Raw genomic sequence first — 20854 nt, forward strand, 5'->3', positions numbered from 1 at the left:
AGTGTAAACTGGGCCTCCTTTGGCCGCAGGTTCATGACCTTGGCTTGGCAAAACATTTACAGGTATTTCTCAACTGCCTCCCCACCAGCACCCCAGTCCTAGGAGAAACAGTAAATAAACCCAATTTCAGCCTTAAAGTGGAGTAGAGCAAAGAGCCTGTGCTGTCCAGGTCTCCCTTAAATGCTTTTTTATATTCCGATTAGAAACTCAGGGAGAAAATCGCTAGAAGCCAGTGCTTGACCACCCACGGATGGGGGGCCGTATGTGGGCAGTAAAGGAACTACTCTGTTATGGTGAGCCCCTCTTCAAACCCAGAATTAGATCCTGAGTGGACATCATTGATAAGGAAAGAAAATACTGTTAAGAGAGCCCGTGTGGAAGGCAATGAGGAATGATTTAATGATTCCACCTTTAAAAAGGCCCGTGAAGGTACTGTGCCCCTCCCCCACTTCTCCACCCAGCCAGAGCCCAAAGAAAGCTCCACCAAGTGCAGCGATAAACTTGACATGTTTATTAATTAAACTATCACTTAAATAAAAAAAAGTGCATAGAAAATAAACATGTTTAAAAACTCCTTTTTTTTTTACAACTATGTACACTTTTTACTTTTACATTCAGTCTTTCGTAGAGAGCTTTCAGCATTATTATTTTTTGAACTATTAAAGTTATTTTCCTTCATCCCTGTCACAGGGAGTTAACACTGATGGACTTTAGACACATTTTTTCCTTTTTAAAATTTTTTCTCTATTTCTCTAACCAGAAGCTTGGAAGAACACAAGGGAAAAAACCAAAAGATCTGTTATACATGATAAAGTTGTCAAGAAGTGTCTTATTTCTAGAAAAGAAGCTTGTCATCTGTTGAGCTTTTGAAACAATTATTCAACTACTGTATTTACTAAAGAGACTGTTAAAAGTTCAAGAAAAGAAACACCACAAGTCTATTTTCTTGGTTGAAAGACAGAACTAGAGTACCTCGGAACAAGATACCAGGAGAGCACAGAACACAATTTCCCCTAAAAGCAGGTGGTAACCCCAACATTCATAACCAAAATGAAAAAACAAGGGGTACAGGTACTGCCTGGCAACACTCACTGGCAGGGCAGATCCAGGTGACACCATTTCTGCATCTTTCTGACCCCTGGGATGGGCTGTTTCTACCACCCCCATTGTGGTTTGGGTTTCTCCCCACTTTGGAGGATCAGAGAAGCGCCAGGCCAACATTTTCCTGCCACTACGAGCAACTGTAACACAACCCTTACCTATAGTGTTGAGAGTTAAAAGCCGTGGGCTGCACTAGGCTTGTTACATGGTGCATTACTATATTAGTTCCTATATATAGCATATTTATATTGAAAACCAAAACACAAAAGTTGCAAGTTTCCCGAGTGTGAGACTTGACTGGTATTCATGATTCAGCATAAAACCATCTGTTCTATAACCTTGTATTGCTTTAAAATGAAGGAAATGAAACAAAATTACACCCAGCCCTTTGCAATGACCCGCTTTTCCTTAAAAAGAAAAAAAATTGATTTCTATTTAAATATCCCAAATCAAACAAGTTATCATCTGACAAGGTTCTGACCTTTAGTATTTTCGGATATTTGATTGAACGTCAGTCCTTTAGAAAGATACATTCATTAGAAGATTTTTGTTTGTTTTTTTTGAAATCAAGGGAGCTGCATGGTGCTCGCTGCATTGGCCGGGGGGTTGGACAGAGGCAAGCAGGGTGGTGGACTGGATCCCAGCAAAGGAGTCTGGTCGAAAACATATATAGCTGCCAGGGCTTCCCCCTTAATTCTTATTGGTCTAAAAACAAGGAGGGGTTGTGCTGGAGGTGGAGGACAGTAACAGAGGGACCAAGGGACCGAGTTCCGGCCAAAGGGTCGGCGCCATGCAGCTATTCTGGTGACACAGCTGTCACTGGCCACCAGGAAATGCAGCCACAACAGGTTCTAGCAGCAAAGCTGTAAGGGAGCTGGTTCTCACTGAGAACTGGCCAGGTTTGCAGCCTGTGACTCCTTAGGGATTGGGGTGCCCCTTGGGGGATTCTTAGGAATGACCCACCACAGTACCTCAGTCTGCACTTTCGTGTGGAGATTCCTTAGCTCACTTTCAAAACAAATTCGGTCATTTTGAAGATAGCTATCCCATCTTTTGCCTTCTTAGCTCATTCCCCAAGTTGCTGGCAGGTATGCTGAATTTTGGCAATGAACTCAAGGCTGAGCTGTCGGTGGAATTCGTTTCTGTGGTTATAATGGGGAGGGGAAAGGCAAGGCAAACCAGCTGCAGCCCGAGGGAAAGGTGCGGGCTCCCCCTGGCTCGGGGCTTGGGACTGATGGAGAGCGAGGAGGGGCTCACAGTACAGCGAGGCCTAGCAGGGCAGTAACCAGGTCTGTTCAGCTGAGTCCCCCACCCCAGACTGGCCTTTGGGTCTTTCTCAAGGTGAAGTCATGACCCATCAGTGCATTAATCATTTCAGTAACAAATGCAGCTTAAGGTTTTTTCCTTAAAAAAAAAAAAAAAAGGAATTAAAGGATTTACAAAAAACCTCACACAGTGCAATAATAAAGGAAACCAGACAATAGTGGGACCCCTGGGGCCACTGTGTCTTGTTCGTGGGCAAGAGGAGGGAGGTGAGGTCTGGGTAGTGCTTTCCCCAGCCCCTGCTGGCACTTCTCCAGAACAGCAAGAAAGCCTGCCATCCTGGCCACAGTGCTGGGCTCCCTGCGTGACAGTGGAACAGTGACAGTGTTCCAGCAAAGCCGCCCAACAAAGTCCTTAAGGTCACGGAAGAACAGGGAGCCCAGGGTGGAAGGCACAGCAGGCCCATGAGCCGGGAGCGGCGCGCCGCGCCGTTGCTTGGCTAGGCTTCCGCGGGAGTGGGCGTCCTGCGTGGAGGCTGCGCCCCTCCCGCCTCCACTGCTCCGAAACCTTGTGGCTGACGCCGAGGAAAACCTGCTTTATCGAGAGTGGTCAGACTGTGCTTCAGTTTCAACGGGCTGCCCCGGAAGAGGGCATGGGGCCTGTGGGTCATCTGCAGGTACCAGGGCGTGGTGGGCGGGGCAGGGAACGAGGTGGTCTCCGAGGCAGACGTGTCGGGAATGTCGGGGTGCATTCCACTTGGTTGCTAACTCTGAAGTGGGAAAGATGAGGAAAGTAGATCACCGCCTCTGACCACTCTGCGCCAGGCCAGGAAGGACAGTGCGGAGAGAGGAGTGGCCCAAAGGAGCGGGGTGACCTTCCTTTTCCATTTATTGTCAAAGAGCAAACCCAGGAAACGTTTATGTCAACAGGGCACAAACAAACTGCACATTAAACAACAAAAAGCACACCTCCCAGGGGAAGTTGGGCAGGAAAAACCAGACTTTGCATGTACAGCTGAATATTTTCTTTAACTTCATCCTATGAAAATAAAAACTTATTTAAAACCGATCTTCTTTTAAATTAGGATAATACCGCAGTTTAAAAAATAGCCTTGTCATAAGTGCTTCTCCCTATGAAGTGCTTCTCATAGAAAAATATACAAAATATATTTACATTTATAAAACCTTAAATAGTAAACTGTAAACAGAACAGAGTAAAATCCGATGACTTAATTTAATAGGTTCCGGACACTGTCTGGGGGAGGGAGAGAAACAGTTGCTGCTGTGTGGCCACATCCTAAGGGTGATCAGGGCAGTAGTGTCATTTGATTCACTTTATCCGTGGATTCTGCACAGGTGGCGAGTTTCCTCAATGCAAGGTGGTCAGTCCCCAAGTTTTGGGCCTTGAAATCTGATTAGTGTTGTGCCTTCAACTGGACATCGACCATTTAAATGTTAAGTCTTCCTATGTCTTAGCAACGAGAAAATAAAGTCACCATGTCCCGGGAATGGGGCCCAGGGGTCGTCCTGGGTGTGACGCTCTGGCTGTTGCATGATTCAACTATTTAAATAAACTTTTCCTCTTCTAAAACACCAGGCTACAGATATTTCTTCAAAACTCTCAGTGGAGCTTTGAGGAAACTCCTAATTCTGTCTGGTTATGGCCAATGGCTCCTGCCCACTTGCCCACTGGGAGTGCTTCCAGGCTCAGGGCGCGTCCTCACAGGCGCACACAGCATGCCCAACAGGGAGTCCTTGAGCAGGGAGGCACTGGCTCCTGCCACCAGAGAGAACGGAAAGCAGTGGGATGCAGAACAGGAAGGACAAAAGTAGAGGGAAGAGAAGGAATGAGAAGGAAGCTGCGCCTACTGTCAAGGTGATTGGCTGAGATAAGGCTCATGGGGTTAATACTCCCACTTAAAGCCCACAGGCTCCATGTCTGGTAATTGGCACAACCCCAAGACAGCCTTTTGACACCAAAGGTGCTAAGAATCTTGTTTCCCAACCAGAAGTGAATGCTCAGGTGGGAAGATAGCAGGGAAAACCACCAGACCTTCTGTTTGTTCAACAGATGGCTACGGGCTGGGCCCGGCTGGCAAACAGCCAGGGACCCAAACAACCCCACACCTGGGGCGTTGCCTGACCCCTTGCTACAGTGCTTGAGAAAGGGCCAAGGAGAGGATGGCAACCTCTCTCTGAGGAGATGCTCAGGCCAACCTCCCAACGTAACTAACCCATAGCTCCTCCCAGGCAAGTCTACTAGGGATCCCTTTCCCCACATCTTAAAGGCATATCACTAGAGGGGCCCCAGCAGAAGGCAGATTGCGGATCTTTTCTCTGAGACCTCATCTCTCCCCAGGACCATGATCACACGTACAATGTGAATACGGGACACACAAGGGCGCTCAGCCATCACGGAGGCCCCTCAACTGTGCCCACTCAATCCTGAACCAGCTGCTGCAAGGCCTCAGACTGCTCTGGGTGGCTGGCTCCTGGCACTCCAACACCGGAGGTAAAGCAGCTTCAGTTTAGGAACTTCCGGCATTTCTTGGCGCCACAGTTGCAGGGCAGCTTGTTGCTGGCGTCCTCAATGGGGAACTTGTAGTCGTAAGTGAGCTCCTCCCCTCGGTAGATCTTGCGCATGGCGAAGATGACAATGTGCTTCTGTCCATCAATATTGATGACCCGGGAGTAGCAGTTAGGCTCACAGGAGTGGTTGATGAAGCGTGCAGCGTTCCCATGCATGGTGGCATCCACCACCTCAGAGTCATCAATGCGAAACATGTAGCAGCCTATGCCCTACACGAGGAGGAGAATGGAGGACCTGTTATTTATTACAGCTCAGATGAGAACACTTCCCAACCTTTTTCTGATGTGACTCATAGCCGCTGATGAACAAAATTTCTCTCAGTAAAATTTCCAGATTTCTCCCATCTCTCAAGATGCTTCCATGATGAATTTTTAGATTATAGGCACTAGACTACTGGTTTCTTTTTTCTCTCTTTTTTTAAACCCTCATCCAAGGATATTTCTTACTGATTTTAGAGAGAAAGGAAGGGGAAGATAGATAGAAAGAAACATAGATGTGAGACAGAAACACCAATGGGTTGCCTCCCATATGCACCCCGGTTGGGATCAAAGCTGCAACATTTTGGTGCACAGGACCATGCTTCAAGCGAGCCGTCTGGCCAGGCATAGGCCTAATGTCTCCGCAGGAAAGAGAACCTGAGAATTGTGTTGCTATGTGCTTTTGACTCTGAGATCCATTCGGATATACTTTCAAGGAGTATTCTGTGTACTAATCCTTAGAATAGATTATGAACTTTTACTGGGCCCACCACAAATTTCAGAGGATGTTAAAATGTTGAAAACAAAAGTGTCTTTGACTCAATAAAATACTATTTTTTAAAAAGATTTTTAAAAAATGTTTTTATTGATTTCAGAGAAAAGAAGGGAGAGGGAGAGATAGAAACATCAATGATGAGAGAGTCATTGATCGGCTGCCTCCCGCACACCCCCTACTGGGGATCAAACCTGCAACCTGGGCATGTGCCCTGACTGGGAACTGAACTGGCAACCTTACAGTGCATGGGACAACACCCAACCAACTGAGCCACACTGGCAAGGGCAATACAATTTATTTTTTGATCTAGAGATATTTGTAATTGGTGTCCACTTTCTATAATAAAACAAAAGACCAGGAGAGTGAAAGTGTGAGACTCACCTTGCTGTCATAATACTTCTCTCTCTTGTCAGTCTGGATGGAGCGGATGACATTGCCAGCATACTCGATCACCATCTCACCTGCATCAATGTTTCTCTTACAGAAAAGACCCCGACCATGGATGGGAGACCTAGGACATAAAGATAGACAGCAGATCAGCCACAAATGCTGTAATAAAGTTAACTGTGTGAATACATGAATAAACCCCCTGGCCTGTTAGCCCCCCAAGAGGGACAGACAGTTGAAGAAAAAAAAGGAATCTGGACCCACCCGATTTGAGTACATTAACTGTTCTAACAAATGGACAAGCATTAAAAATTTCTCCATTTTGTGGCCCACGAGAAATAGCAGCACTGTAAAGGTTTAGTGTTAAATGCGTGGTTCAACGCAAGGACCATAGGATCCAGGACATCAGGTTCAAGGAATGCTACCCACAAAACCCAACTTACTGAATGAGGGCCCATCATTCCAGTATTGGGTCCGTTTTGATTTTGGAAAACTTCATTAGTTTTCTATAATTCTCTTTAGAATCTGAGCCATACCTATAGACACCAACAGCCTCCTTAGAAGTCTTCTTTAAGTGCCGGAAACGCATGGGCATTGGCAGGTCCATACTAGTTGCCCTCCTAAAGAGACGAGGCACATAATTAATGAATTCTATTCGGAAAATAATCAGTTCTGAGCCTCAGAGCGAAGGTTCCTAGAGAATATGACTACACTATTCTCTGCTCAATGCCAAGCGTAACAAGTACCTTATAAAACTAGGCCTGTTTTCTTCTGAGAAATATAGCACTTTCTGACCAGGATGACTGCAGGGGTACAGCCAGAGCCAACAGAGTACACTGGCCAAAAAGGAAAAGAGACCTCTCATAGTTACTTGAACTTCTCCTCTCTAACACACTCTCTTTTTGCCAGTCAGCCACTGCTACTGCAACACAAACTATACCTCAGTCTTCTTAAATGCCACCCAGAAATTCTGATCTGAGCAGAACTGCACAGCACCTCAAGGAGCTGAGTAGAGGGAAGCAAAGAGTGTTTCCAATGACTCCGCCCCAGTCAAGACTCACCGCGCTGACTTCAGCTGGACCTCCTCCTCTTCCTCATCATTGGGGTTGTATTCAGGAGGCTGCCGATGTTTGGAAGCCAGGAAATTAAACATGTCAAATGCTGACTTCCTGGAGCCAAAGGATTAGAATATATTTAGAGAAATGCTTTAGAAGCAATAAAGGACGGCACAAACACTGGAAATCTCAAAGGTTATGTGAGAAAATAATTATATCATTAAATAATAAATTGGGACCCAAAACTGCTTACAGAAAAGAATGGAACTTGCCTCAGGTGGACTTCAGCCCTGGCTGAGCCATGAGGGTTCAAGGGCGGTTCATTGGCCTCCTCTGGCTTGTGGAAACGGAATTTGTAATTCCTACAGTGCTTGGCACCTGACAGCTGCTCAATCAGGAACACAACCGCATCATGGAGAATCCCCAGCATCCTCAAACCATTCACACCTGCAGGATCAAAGGCACAGGGTTGTGAGGAGTGCAGCAAGCAGGAAACTGCTGGAGGCTGCTCAGGGTGAATTAAAGACCAGCCAGAAATCTGCATTAGATAGCCATTAGAATGATGTGGATATAGCCTGCCGGCGTGGTTCAGCCGGTTGGGCACCATCCCATGCACCGAGAGGTCTCAGGTTCCCAGTCAGGGTGCGTGCCCAGGTTTTGGGCTCGATCCCCAGTACGGGGTGTGCAGGAGGCAGCTGACTGGTCTCTCTCTCTCCCCTCCTCTCTCTAAAATCAGTCCTAGCTGGACTGGCTCAGTGGTTAGGGGGTCGGCCTGTGGACTGAAGGGTCCTGGGTTCAAGTCTGGCTAAGGGCATGGGCCTCGGTTGCAGGCTCGATCCCCGGGCGTGGTCGGGAAGCGTGCAGGGGGCAAGGATTAATGTCTCTCACACTGATGCCTCTCTCCCCTTCTGCTCTCTGAAAAGCAATGGGAAAAACATCCTTGGGTGAGGATTAAAAAAAAAAAAAATCAATAAAACATTTTTAAATAAAATTATGCAGACAGAGATCTATTCATATGGAAAACTTCTGTGACAGATAAAGTGAAAATAGCAAGCTACCGAAGTATGTATGTAAAACTGCCACGTGCATTACTTCATTTTATGGTCGTAATGACCATACGGGGCAGGAATTACTAGCTTCGTCTTAAGGTAAGTAAACCTAGGCTCAGAGAATTTAAATACCACACCCTAGGTCATGTAGCTAGCATGACAAACTCTGACCCCTGGACCGGGTCACTCCAGCTGGGCTGCCCGTCACAGGGATGGGGCCTGGGTCTGCAAGCTCACCGCACACAGGCCTCACTAGGATCTACGCGCCAGCAGGCCTCTCTGTGCCGTTAGAGAGGGTGTGGAGCAGCACCCTCCACAGCCGCTTCGTTTCTTCATCCTACAAAACACTGTAAGTTGGCCGGCACCACAGGGACAGGATTCCTAAAAGGATCTGGTTCTTTCATTAGAGGGATGGGGCCACTCTCTGAAAGGAACAAAGAGCTGTTGTTCTTCATGTTTTTATTAAGTAAACCGTATTATTTCATTTACAAATATTGTTTGCAGTCTTATTAATAGCTATTGAAACAACAATGGTGTCTGTTGTAGACAGGTGTGTAGTTCATACACCTAACTGTTGGGATCACCCATGAAATTTCAACAGTTTGCTATGAAGAGCATCCAAAGAGGTAATCTCAGTGTAATTTGGGGACCACATGTGACATCTGGAAGGGTGTCCATGTTTAAATGTCAATAAGAGTTACTTCTGGGTGGCAGACCCTGTCTAGCTTTTTCATTTTTACTTTTGTGAATCCTCACCCGAGGATATTTTTTCCATTGCTTTTCAGAAGGAGTGGAAGGGGGGGAGAGAGGGAGAGAGACACATCGATGTGAGAGAAGCACATCGACTGGTTGTGTCCTGTGCACACCCTGATCGGGGCTGGGGAACCAGCCTGCAGCCCACGTACGTACCCTTGACTGGGAATCAAACTGGCAACCCTTTGGTCTGTGGGCCAACACTTTAACTACTGAGCCAAACTGGCCAGGGCCCTCCCTTTTCTCTCAAAACAAAAACATTTACATAGATAAAGGTTAAATTCCTCTAAGTACTCATTCACTTCCCTTCCTACAACCAATCTGAAAGGAGATTAGAGAGGTAGTTATGCAAAATACAGAGTCAATGGATTAATTTAAATCTTTAATGTTCACTTGAAACAACTGTTTTTACACTAAATTTAATTTGAAGTCTAATAGCAATGAGAAACTTTCAACTTAAAAAGGTATAACAAAACCACAATGAGATAGCATTTCACACTCACTAAGATGTCTATAATAAAAAAAACAGACATCCCGGCTGCTGTTGCTCAGTGGTTGAGTGTCGTCCCATAAGCCAAGAGGTCGCTGGTTCGATTCCCAGCCAGGGCACATACCTGGGTTTTAGGCTTGATCCCTAGCAGGAGGCAGCCAACTGATGTTTCTCTCTCTTTCCCTCTCCCTTCCTCTCTTCGAAATCAATAAAAACATATTTAAAAAAAAAAGACAGACAACAAGTGTTGGCAAGGATGGGACACTGGAACCATTGTACATTGTTGGTAGAAATGTAAAATGGTGCAGCTACTTTGGAAAAAAATTTGGCAGTTTCTCAAAAAGTTAAATAGAGTTACCATATGACCCACCTATTCCACTTCTAGTTATACACCCAAGAGAAATAAAAATATGCCTACACAAAAACTTGTACATGAATATTCATGGCAATATTATTCATCATAGTCAGAAGGTAGAAAAAACCCAAATGTCCATTAGTTGATGAATGAATAAAACACATGTGGGAGATCACATAATGGAATACTATTTGGCAATATAGAGGAACAAAATACTAATACAAGCCATGTATGAAAAACCCACAGCAAATATCAGACTCAATGGTGAAAGACTGAAAGATTTTCCTCTCAGGTCACGAAGGAGGCAAGGATGCCTGCTTTTACCACTTCTATTCAACATAGTGCCAGAAGTTCTAGGGGAGCAATGAGGTAACAAAAGTAAATAAAAGGCACCAAAATTAGAAAGGAAGAAGCAAGATTATCTGTTTGCAGATATTACCTTATATGTAAAAAAGGCTAAAGATTCCACAAAATAACTGTTAGGACAAGTAATAAGTTCAGCAATGTAGTAGGGTATAGAAATCAGCTGCATTTCTACATACGAATAACGAATAATCTGAAAAGGAAATTTAAAAAAAAATTTCATTTATAACAGCACCACAAAGTGAAAAATACTTAAGGTTTAACTTAATCAAGGAGGTGAAAGACCTGCACAAGGAAAACTACATTTAAAAAGATAGAAGTAGCCGGCCAGGCGTGGCTCGGCGGTTGAGCATCGACCTAGGATCCAGGAGATCACGGTTCGATTCCTGGTCAGAGTACATGCTGGGGTTGCGGGCTCAATCCCCAGTCGAGGGTGTGCAAGAGGCAGCGATCAATGATGACTCTCTCATCACTGATGTTTCTATCTCTCTCTCTCTCTCTCTCTCCCTTCTTTCTGTGAAATCAATAAAGATATATTAAAAAAATAAGAAGAAATAAAAATAAAAAGATACAAGTAAATAGAAATACATCCCATGTTCATGGATCAGAAGACTTAATATTAAGACGTTAATGGTACCCAAAGTGATCTACAGATTCAATGCAATACCTACCAAAATCCCAATGATATTTTTTTGCAGAAATATAAAAGTCCTTCCTGAAATTCATATGGAATTTCAAATAGCCAAAACAATCCTGAAAAAGAACAAAACTGAAGGGTGCATACTTCCTGATATCAATACTGACAACAAAGCTACAGTAATCAAAACAATGCGATAACGGCATAAAGACAGCCATGTAGACCAATGGAACAGAATAGAGGGTCCAGTAATAAACCCTCAATATTTGGTCAAATGGTTTTTGCCAAGGATGCAAAGACCATTCAATGGGGAAAAGACAGTCTTTTCCACATATGGTGCTGGGAGAACTGGATATCCACATGCAAAAGAATGAAGCACCATATATAAAAGTAACTCAAAATAAATCAAGGACCTAAACGTAAGACCTAAAACAAATTCTTAGAAGAAAACATAGAACAAAATTTCCTAACACTGGATTTGGCATGATTTCTTGGCTATGACATCGAAGGCACAGATAACAAAAGAAAAAACAGACAAACTGGACTTCATGATAATTAAAAGATTTTGTGTATCAAAAGACACTATCAAAAAAATGCTAGTATCCAGTAATTTCTCTGAATTCTGTCTCAAATCCCTTCAGACAGGATAATGGTCTTAATTGGGCATATTAGGTATATTAGGATATATAAATACATAGCTATATATAAATGAATAGCTGCCAATAATATCAGGTTCATTATTTTAATTAACCCTCACAACAAATACTGAAAGTTGCATTAATATTATCACTTCATAGATAAGGAGATCCAGACTCAGAGAAGTTAGTTAGCTGCATCCAATGTAATACAGATAGCAACAGGGCAGAAACAGAGCTTGAACTCAGCTGTATCTGCCTCCAGAGCTCACGGTTTCTTACCATTGCCTATTGCAGTAAAAGATATGGATAAACCAAAGAAATCTTTGTGCCATTGGAAAAAGGAAGGGTGAGGCTATTCACTTTGAGGCTGAGAACATGGAGGCAAATCCTCTAGGAGAATTTTACACGTTGCCAATAACCACAGTTTATCCAATGACAACCACAGTAGGTCAGAGCAGAACTTATGAACCATATTTTCTTGCCCCCAAAATATCTCCCTCACCAATCTGAAAAAGAAGGGGGAGGAGATGCTATCCATAAAGTAAAGAGCCCACAGAATGGGAGAAAATATTTGCAAATCATATATCTGATACGGGATTAATATCCAGAATGTATAGGGTGGAGCAAAAGCAGATTTACAGTTGTTCATATGGAAAATAATACAATAATTTAAAAATAATAATACAAGAATAAACTGTTTCGTGTACTCACAACTATAAACCTATTTCTGCCCCAGCCGGTATAGAGAACTTCTGAAACTCAACAATGAAAAAAACAAACAACCCAATTAAAAAATAGGCAAGCACTTGAACAGACATTTCTCCCAAGAAGACATACAGATGACCAACAAGCACAGGAAAAGATGTTTAACATCACAAATCACTTGGGATATTAATAAAAAACTATGAGATACCACCTTATACCTCTATGGATGGCCACTATCAAACAGAAAACAAGTGTTGGAGAGAATAGGGAGAGACTGAAACCCTTGTGCACTGTGTGGGAATGTAAAATGGTACAGCTGCTGTAGAAAACAGCATGATGGTTCCTCACAAACTTAAAAACAGAACTACTATATGCCCAGCAGTCCCACTTTTGGGTACACGCCCCAAAAAGAATGAAAGGTCTCAAAGAGACATCTGTACACCCATGTTCGCAACAGAATTACTCGCAGTAGCTAAGACAAAGAGGGACTCAAGTGCCCGTCGATGATCAATAAGTAAGAAAACCGTGAAATACACACACAGTAAAACATTATTCAGGCTTAAAAAAGAAAGGAAATCCTGCAACATGCCATAACATGGATGAACCCTGAGAACATATGCTAAGTGAAATAAGCCAGTCACAGGCGGCATGATTATGAGGGGCTTAGAGTAGTCCAACTCACAAAGACAAAAAGGGTAATGGTTGCTGGGACCAGGGTGCGGATGAAGTTACTGTCTAATGGGCATAGTTCCAGTCTCACGAGATGAAGAGTTATGGGTAGTGAGAGGAGGAAACGATGGCAGCGCAGGTAAGCGCTGTACCCGCCGCCTCCCGCAACCACATCAAAATTACAACTACAGAACCACCATCACTCAGAGCCTCCTGAAATCTGGCTGAACAGAAGCCCTACAACCAGGGAACTGAAGCACCGAGACTGGTAGGAGGGGCGGAGACGCGTGTGGATCCGGGCTGAATCCCGGAGACTCGGCCGCGGGCCCCACCCAGTGCCACGGGTTAAACCCGGGAGGGACATCTTGGTGGTGGAGGTTTCCCAGAGGAGGGAGGGGTCCCAGCCCCACAGCAGGCCCCCAGCCCAGGGGCCAGGAAGAGAAAATTCCCACAACTTCGGGCTGTGAAAACCAGCGGGGACTGTCACTGAGGGTGCGGGAGTCCCACGCAGCTCCTCTTAAAGGGCCGGAGCATGTACTCACTTAGAAGCGCTCCCTCTGAGCCCAGCTCAGGGCAACAGCTTGAATGGAACCTGGGACACTTGGGGAGGAACTAACCTGCCTGAAATCAGGGTGAGAGGTGGACGGTGGCTTTCTCCTGACAGAAGAGCTGGCAGAAGCCGTTGCTCCTTTGGCAAGCCCTCCCTGCACACAGCCAGCAGGCAGGCCCCATATTTGAACCACCAGCACCTGACTCACACCTCTGGCCCCGCCCCTCCCCACCTGCAAGCTCATCCAGGCCATTTCCAGGGGCTTTTCTGTGCAAGTGGCCTCTTGAGCCTTATGCTTAGGACTTTCCTAAAATCTCTCAAACACGCAGCAGCGGGCCCCATACAGCTTGATAAGTGGCCCCAGGTCTGGCACTAGTGGCAGCCTGCATTGGTTCATAGTTTGGCCTCTCCTGGGCACCTCCAAGCCCAGCACAAGTAGCTGCCAACTACAGTTTGCTGTGTTGCTTATGCTGGGTGGCCCTGGGCAGGGCATTGGCAGAGGCTGACTTTGTACCTCCTGGGAGGCCCCAGAGACTGTGTACCCAGTGGTCAGACTCGACCACGCTGGATTACAACCCTACCACATCCACGAGTGACACACTCAAGGGGCGCACTTGGTGAACACCAAAACCCCACTGAAGTAAATCCTGCTCTATAGGGGTGTCTCCAGCACAGCAGCTCTCTGGCTGTAGTTGCAGCTGGTCCTCACAGCTGATTGGCCTGGGGGACAATTCCTCCCAGTGACGGCAACAGCAACCAAAGCTCAACTACAGCAGGACAGTGCACACAGCCCACACAAGGGAGCACCAAGGCACAGCTCAGGGGACTGAGGCTGAGTCACTGGACCCTACAGGACACCTACTACACAGCCACTCTACCAATTCCAGGAGACATAGCAGCTCTACCTAATACATAGAAACAAACACCTGGAAGCAGCCAAAATGCAGAGGCAAAGAAACATGTCATAAAGGAAAGAACAGAAGAAATCTCCATAAAGGAACTAAATGAAATAGAGCCAAGCAAGCTAAAAGATACAGAGTTCAAAATTTTGGTTATAAGGATGCTCAAGAATATTAGCAAAAGTATTTTGATAACAAGTGAGACCATCAATGACCTAATAAAATACCTATTAAAAAATGAAGGCTACACGAACTGAAATGAAGAATAATTTACAGGGAATCAATAGTACAGTAGAGGATGCTGGAATCAAATCAGCAATTTGGAACATGAGGAAACAAAAAACACCAACCAGAAGAGCAAAAAGAAAAAAAGAATCCAGAAATATGAAGATAGTATAAGGAGCCTCTGGCTCAATTCAAGAGGCCCAACATTCATATTATTGGGATACCAGAAGGAGAAGAAAGAGAGCAAGGAATTGAAAACCTATTTGAAAAAATAATTACAGAAAACTTCTTCTACCTGGGAAAAGAAACAGACTTACAAGTCCAGGAAGCACAGAGGAACCCAAAGAGGCCCACAGCAAGACACATCATAATTAAAATACCAAATGTTAAAGACAGAGAATCTTAAAAGCAGCAAGAGAAAAGCAATTAGTTACCCACAAGGGAGCACCCATAAGACTGTCAGCTGATTTCTCAACAGAAACCTTGCAGGCCAGAAGGGATTTGCAAGAAATATTCAAAGTGATGAAAAACATGGAACTACAACCAAGATTACTCTACCCAGCAAAGCTGTCATTTAGAATTGAAGGTCAGATAAAGAGCTTCACAGATAAGAAAAAGCTAAAGGAGCTCATCACCACCAGACCAGCACTAGAGGAAATGTTGAAGGGTCTTCTTTAAGAAGAAGCTAATGAACAAAAGAATCTGATGAACCTAATAGATCCAGAAACACTGACGCATGCAACAGATGATCATATTTCAGAGGGAAGGGGGAGAAGGGTGGGGAGAGATTAACCAAAGAAGTTATATGCATACATGTATAACCCATGGACAGTCAATAATGGGGTGAAGGCCTGGGGAGGGGGTGGGAGCGAGGCAGAGGGGATCAACTGGGGGTAAAAGTAGGACACCTGTAATACTTTCAACAATAAAGATAAATTTAAAAAAAAAAAGAATTATGGGTGGTGATGGTTGCACAACAATGTGAATGTATTTAACACCACTGAATTTGTATACTTAAAAATGGTAAGATGGTAAATTTTATGTGTCTTTTACCAAAATAAAACAAATTTCATTTGTTTAAAAAAAAGAGTGCTGATGCAATGTTACAAGAGAGAGAAATCTGGAAGGCACCATATGAAAGAAGCCAGTCACAGAGGCCACATGCTGTGTGATTCCATCTGTGTGAAACCACAGGAAAGCCATAGACACAGCAAGTAGGCCCGCGGCTGCCCGGGGTTGGGGCTGAGGAGGGACTGTGGATGGGTGCGAAGTTTCTTGCGGCAATAATGAAGGTGTTCTGGAATTATAAGGAAATGACGGCTGCTTAACTTTGTGAACATACTAAAAGCCATTGAACTGTATGCTTTAAACAGGTGACCTGTATAGTATGAGAATTATATTTAAAGAAAGAATGATGTTTTTTGTGGGTTTTTTTTTTGTAGAATCAACTCTGTAACATAGACCAACAAGGTACCAGAATATTCTGAGACAGGAGTAAAAGGTCCACTCTAGCCATTACCTGCAAATGAGAGCTGCTTTAGGCGGGCATTTGATCGGGCTTCCTGGACTTTATCTGTCAACGACTTCCAGGCATCTGTGAGAAAATAAAATATTCAAGCAAACACCCAACACCAGTGGTGCATAGCACTGTGCTTAGGACTCTGCAGCATGAAACACCCTGCCACAACAGTGTTTTGTTTTGCTAGTTTAAATCAGTTCACGCATAAGAGAAGCTGAGGTCACTATTTAGAAGTGTTGCCCCCTAGAGGAAGGACACGCAAGCTGAAAGGGCATGCACACCTTCTGAATATGACCCTGATCCCCACAGCATTCGCATCCCGCAGTGGCAATCTGTATCCCAAACCTTAACGTTTGGTATTAATGCTATTCCCTGTACCCTTCACCAATGCAATACTAGCATTAACAATTTAACCAAGACTGTGGGGAGATCAGAACTTCTCGGGTCCTTACAGTGACGGGTGTAATGAGAAGCCCTTGCAGCCCCTCCCAGCTCTAACCTAAGATCCTATGATGTCTTACTGTCCCAGGAGTGAGTATGGAGTAGTGGTAAGAAATCCATATGTGGATTTCACAGACTCATACTAGTTCTCCTAACAGTTCTCTTCGTCCCTCAGGCGTGACTCTTCCCTCGTCTTTGACGCCTGCTCTCCGTACCCACGCAGTCGCTAAGCGCGGCCTCACTCTTTCCTTTCTTCTCCTACTGGAAATGGGCTTATTACCTGGCATCGCATTGAAGCAACACTCTCGTTAGTGACCTCTTGCCTTCTAGTGTCTCCAGCTCTTATATGAAGCTACCACATTATGCGTTTATTCCACTCTCCCAAATTTTCAAAGGCCTCACAGCTTGGTACTGAAGGCTCCCCAAAACCAGTGCCCAATCCACCTTCCCAATTTTCTCTTTCGCTTCTACCTGACAGGGATTTCAACATCATTTCCCACCTGACCCTTCTCTAAATCCACCAAATGGAATCCCGTCTCGCTAACTTTGCTTACATCCCTTCTTAGAAATCCCTCTCCTACCCTTTGTATCATATCAAATTTTGTTATCTCCCTTAAAGAATCTTGTATACTATTAATTTTCATGGTTTTTTGGATAACTCTGGCTGACCCACAGTGACGTTTCTTTCCTTCAAACTCCTCTAGTACCTACCACCTACAGAACATTCACTAGTCCTTCAACAGCTAATGAACACCTACATGCTTGGGGTACAAAAATAAATAAGAAAATAAAATTCAAGCCCTTATGGAAAGTTCCCTGTTGAGTAAAACATAAAAGTAAACAAACATTTATAGACAAATTTTAAGCCGTAAGAGAGAAACATGTAACAATCTAAAAGGGGCAGAAAGGAGGGAGTAGGGCTGCTTATCTGCCTCAGAAGATTAGAGAAGACTTTCCGAGCTGGTCTTGAAGGGTGAGCTGAAGTTCAGAAGGTGAACCAGGGTAGGAAAAGCATTCCAGAGGGAGGGAATGTAGGAGGCACAGAGGTGAGAGAGGAGGGCATTTAAGGTGTGCAGGAAATGGTAGGAGGCACAGCGAGAGAGAAGCAGGTCTCGTGTGCTGGGCTAGGGTGTGTGTAATCTCACCCACATCATCTGCATCACTAGCTTTTCACATAAATTAGGGACCCTTTCTCAAGAACACTAACTGCTCAAGGCCCAGTTAAATGTACGCCTCCAAATGTCTCCCACAGCAGCGGGCGCGGACTGCCCCCAGCGGTGCCGCTGCGCATGAAGCGCGGATGCAGCAGCAACGGCAGGACCCTGCTGCGGGCCCGCGCCAGTCAACCCACTCGCCTTCAATACTCTCTGCACAGATCTGAAAGCCGTCGTCACTCGAAATTTCAAACACAAGCCCTTTCTTGGGCCTCTTCTCGGCGATGCTCTCCTTCCGCTTCTGCTCGTGCTGGAGCCAGAGCATCAGTGGCGAGCTGAAGCCACTCTCTTCCTCTTCCGCGGACTTGGGCTCTGTGCGAAGAAAGACAGGCAGCTGCAGCAGCAAACACCAAGCACGGGCTTGACACGTCACCTCTAAGCCTAACGACACCCACAGTTGATATTATTCCCACTTACAAACAATAAGCTGCATCTCAAAGAGGTAGAACAGTTTACTACCTAGGTCACAGCTACAAATGACTAAAACCAGAATTTTTTAAATAAGAGAACATTTATTTGGTTAATCAGAGGGGTAGAAAAGTAATTCCTAGAAGAAATGGGTTAGGAAATAAGTTAGGCAAAGGAAGGGCCCTTGGAGCCTGGAGTGAGGAAGCTAATGGTAAGGGGGGGGCTCCCCCGAGGGAGAGCAGCTGGGTCTTCCTCCTACGGTTTTTAAAAGGGTGGAGATTTTAGGGGAGGTCCCAAGAGATCTCATTATAATATTCAGCAGCTTTGCAGGTGTGTCCTTTCACAGAATTTGTCTTTAACATGAAGCCATGCTGTCTTGGTGGTAGAGTTCCTAGTATGACAATTTGATACTAACTGCCCTCTATAGGGTTAATGTCAAAAATAAAAATGTTAATGTGTATGAAGTAGTATGTAGCAGGCTCTCCTAGGAATCCCCTAGATAGTAACTCATAAAACCTCACAACAGTCCAATGAGGTAGGTGTTATTACTGACATTTTAGGTGAGGAAACTGAACTAGAGAGAGGCTGAGTAAGTAGTAAGTAGCCCAAGTTCATACAGCTAATAAACGGTAACACTAGGTTTTAACTCCTCTGGTTCCAGAGTCCACACTTACAGCCCTTACTGTCATTGCACATAAAGAGATGGATCCATCTTCTCGAGGCATCAGCAACTCAACAGAATGTGATCACATCCCAAACCTTGTGTCTAAGCATTTTTTCTGCTTGGTTCTCTTTTGGGAAGACAGATCCCTCAATACAAACCGGCAAAGCGATACAGAGCTCCCTAATCTTGTCGTGATCTGCTGTTTACTGGTTGGTTGCATCAGGACAGGAAGAGGGCTCTGGAGATGTATCTGGTGTCATAACCAGAATCTGGCCATCTTAGTAAGGACACTTCTTGGTTTTCTTCAGTGACAACACAGGGGTGAATGAAGTCAGGTTATCACTAGCTAATTGAATCATATTATGATTAAAGCAGGTCAAGCAGAGCCTATTTAAAGGTTTGAGTCTTGTGTCCTCTACTTGACAGAGGACCACAGAATATGCAGTGGACAGGCAAGGGGCCAGGAGATGAATGCTGAGTCTCAGTCAACTTCTTTGGGACTTAGATTTTTTTTTTTAATCTAGAAAAATCAGTAGGTAATGTAGGTGATTTTATAGCATGTCTGGCTTTGAAATTCTCATTCTTACTTGTTCCCACCCACATACCTGTACTTTCTTGTTCATTGGCTGGATTTTGTGTTGTCTGAACCTCAGGAAGGATAGCCACTTGCCTAAAAAACACACAAAAAACACCCCCAAACATGAGCTAGTACTTCGGTTCAAAGATAAAAGCTGTGTGCAACCTGCCCCGCAGCTTTGTCAGCCACACAAAGCCACCACGGGAACTGAGTGAATGCCATCACCACACCACCCTACGGAGCCCAACAGAAAACCATCTCTGATGAGACTTCCCCCAAGTATTGACATTAAATTTCTACTTCTAGAGTTGTAGACTGTGTCCTTAAATTTTTTCTCATCCTTAGATGGGAGGAAAAATTAACACTTGTTAGAAGCAGTTCTGGAGTTACTAGGAGCTGCTTAAGTGGGCTGCTTTTTTTTTTTAAATCCTCACCCAAGGATGTGTTTATTGACTTTAGAGAGGGGGTGGGGAAGGAGGGAGAAAGTAACATCAATGTGAGAGAGAAACACCCATGGATTGCCTCCCATACGTGCCCCAACTGGGGACTGAACCTGCAGCCTTTCGGTGCACGAGGCGATGCTCCAACCACTGAGCCACCGGCAGGGTAGTTGGCAGCTCTGACTAGAGACAAAAGCAAGTTGCATGAGCAGTAAAGCACCATCAGCTTTCACTTTTAAAAATGAAATAAACCTTGGAAACAACCCAAATGTATACCAATAGGGGCTAGTTAGATAAATCACGAGAACTGAGAGCTGTCATTAAAAAAAGAAGTGCATCTATGGGCATGGGCACAGAATGTGTGCACAGAACAGTAAGCGATGAAGCCAAGTAAAGGACAGCACACTCAAGTCATTCATCTTACAGAGGTGCACTCTGTATATGCGCTCTGTATCTGTGTGCGCACAGGAACGTCTCCATGGATGAAAACAAGTTATTACCACTGTTACCTCTAAGGAATAGACTGGGAGGGGGTCAGGCAGGAGGAACAGGGAACCATTATCCATTATTTAAATAACTCTATACTGTTTTCTTTTTTGCTAACAAGCATGTATTTATTACTTCCATTAAAAAAAACTTTGGCCCCTGGTCAGAGTGGCTCTTGACGGGAGTGTTGTTCTGTGCGCCCAAGGGTTGCAGGTTCAATTCCCGGTTGGCGCACATGCAAGAGGCAACCAATCAATGTTTCTCACTCACATGGACCTCTCTCTCTCTCATCAATAAACACACCCTCTGGTGAGGATTAAAAAACTCACTTTGGCAACAAAAATCACTACAAGTGAGGAAGAGCTATTTTTAAATGAGGTGAGTAGACTGAGAACTTAGTCTTAGAGAGCTGCTTCCGACGCTTACCCCGCAGGCTGCCCACACTCCTTTGGTGAGGTCTGCTCCGCCCCAGCGGTGTCCTGCTGCTCAGCCCCTGCTGCTGGAGTCCTGAAACAGAATCGGTTGCAAATATGTAGCAAGTGTGGGCTCAGTCCAAAGAAAGGACTCAGTCAGGATCTAGTGAAATTTATGAGCCAGGAAAAGCAACCTGTGGCGATATAGTTT

At 44.8% G+C, this 20854-nt stretch overlaps 1 protein-coding gene across 3 annotated transcripts in view; it reads right to left on the minus strand.

Annotated features, from left to right (window-relative positions):
* Nucleotides 1-496: 496 nt before the first annotated feature.
* KMT2A (lysine methyltransferase 2A) overlaps nt 497-20854 on the minus strand; it is a gene marked incomplete at its 5' end in the record, with an annotated part of 82887 nt that continues 62529 nt past the window's right edge. For all 3 annotated transcript variants that reach the window (XM_081154956.1, XM_081154957.1, XM_081154955.1), the window contains 9 exons: nt 497-5162; nt 6088-6217; nt 6630-6713; nt 7155-7262; nt 7421-7595; nt 16001-16075; nt 17797-17967; nt 19333-19397; nt 20657-20737. In XM_081154956.1, the coding sequence (XP_081011082.1) occupies nt 4887-5162; nt 6088-6217; nt 6630-6713; nt 7155-7262; nt 7421-7595; nt 16001-16075; nt 17797-17967; nt 19333-19397; nt 20657-20737 (1165 nt within the window). In that variant the 3' untranslated portion in view covers nt 497-4886. The remainder of the gene's footprint in view (nt 5163-6087; nt 6218-6629; nt 6714-7154; nt 7263-7420; nt 7596-16000; nt 16076-17796; nt 17968-19332; nt 19398-20656; nt 20738-20854) is intronic.

Source organism: Miniopterus schreibersii (genome assembly GCF_964146895.1).
Source record: "Miniopterus schreibersii genome assembly, chromosome: 12".
In the NCBI taxonomy this organism is placed as follows: Eukaryota; Metazoa; Chordata; class Mammalia; order Chiroptera; family Miniopteridae; genus Miniopterus; species Miniopterus schreibersii.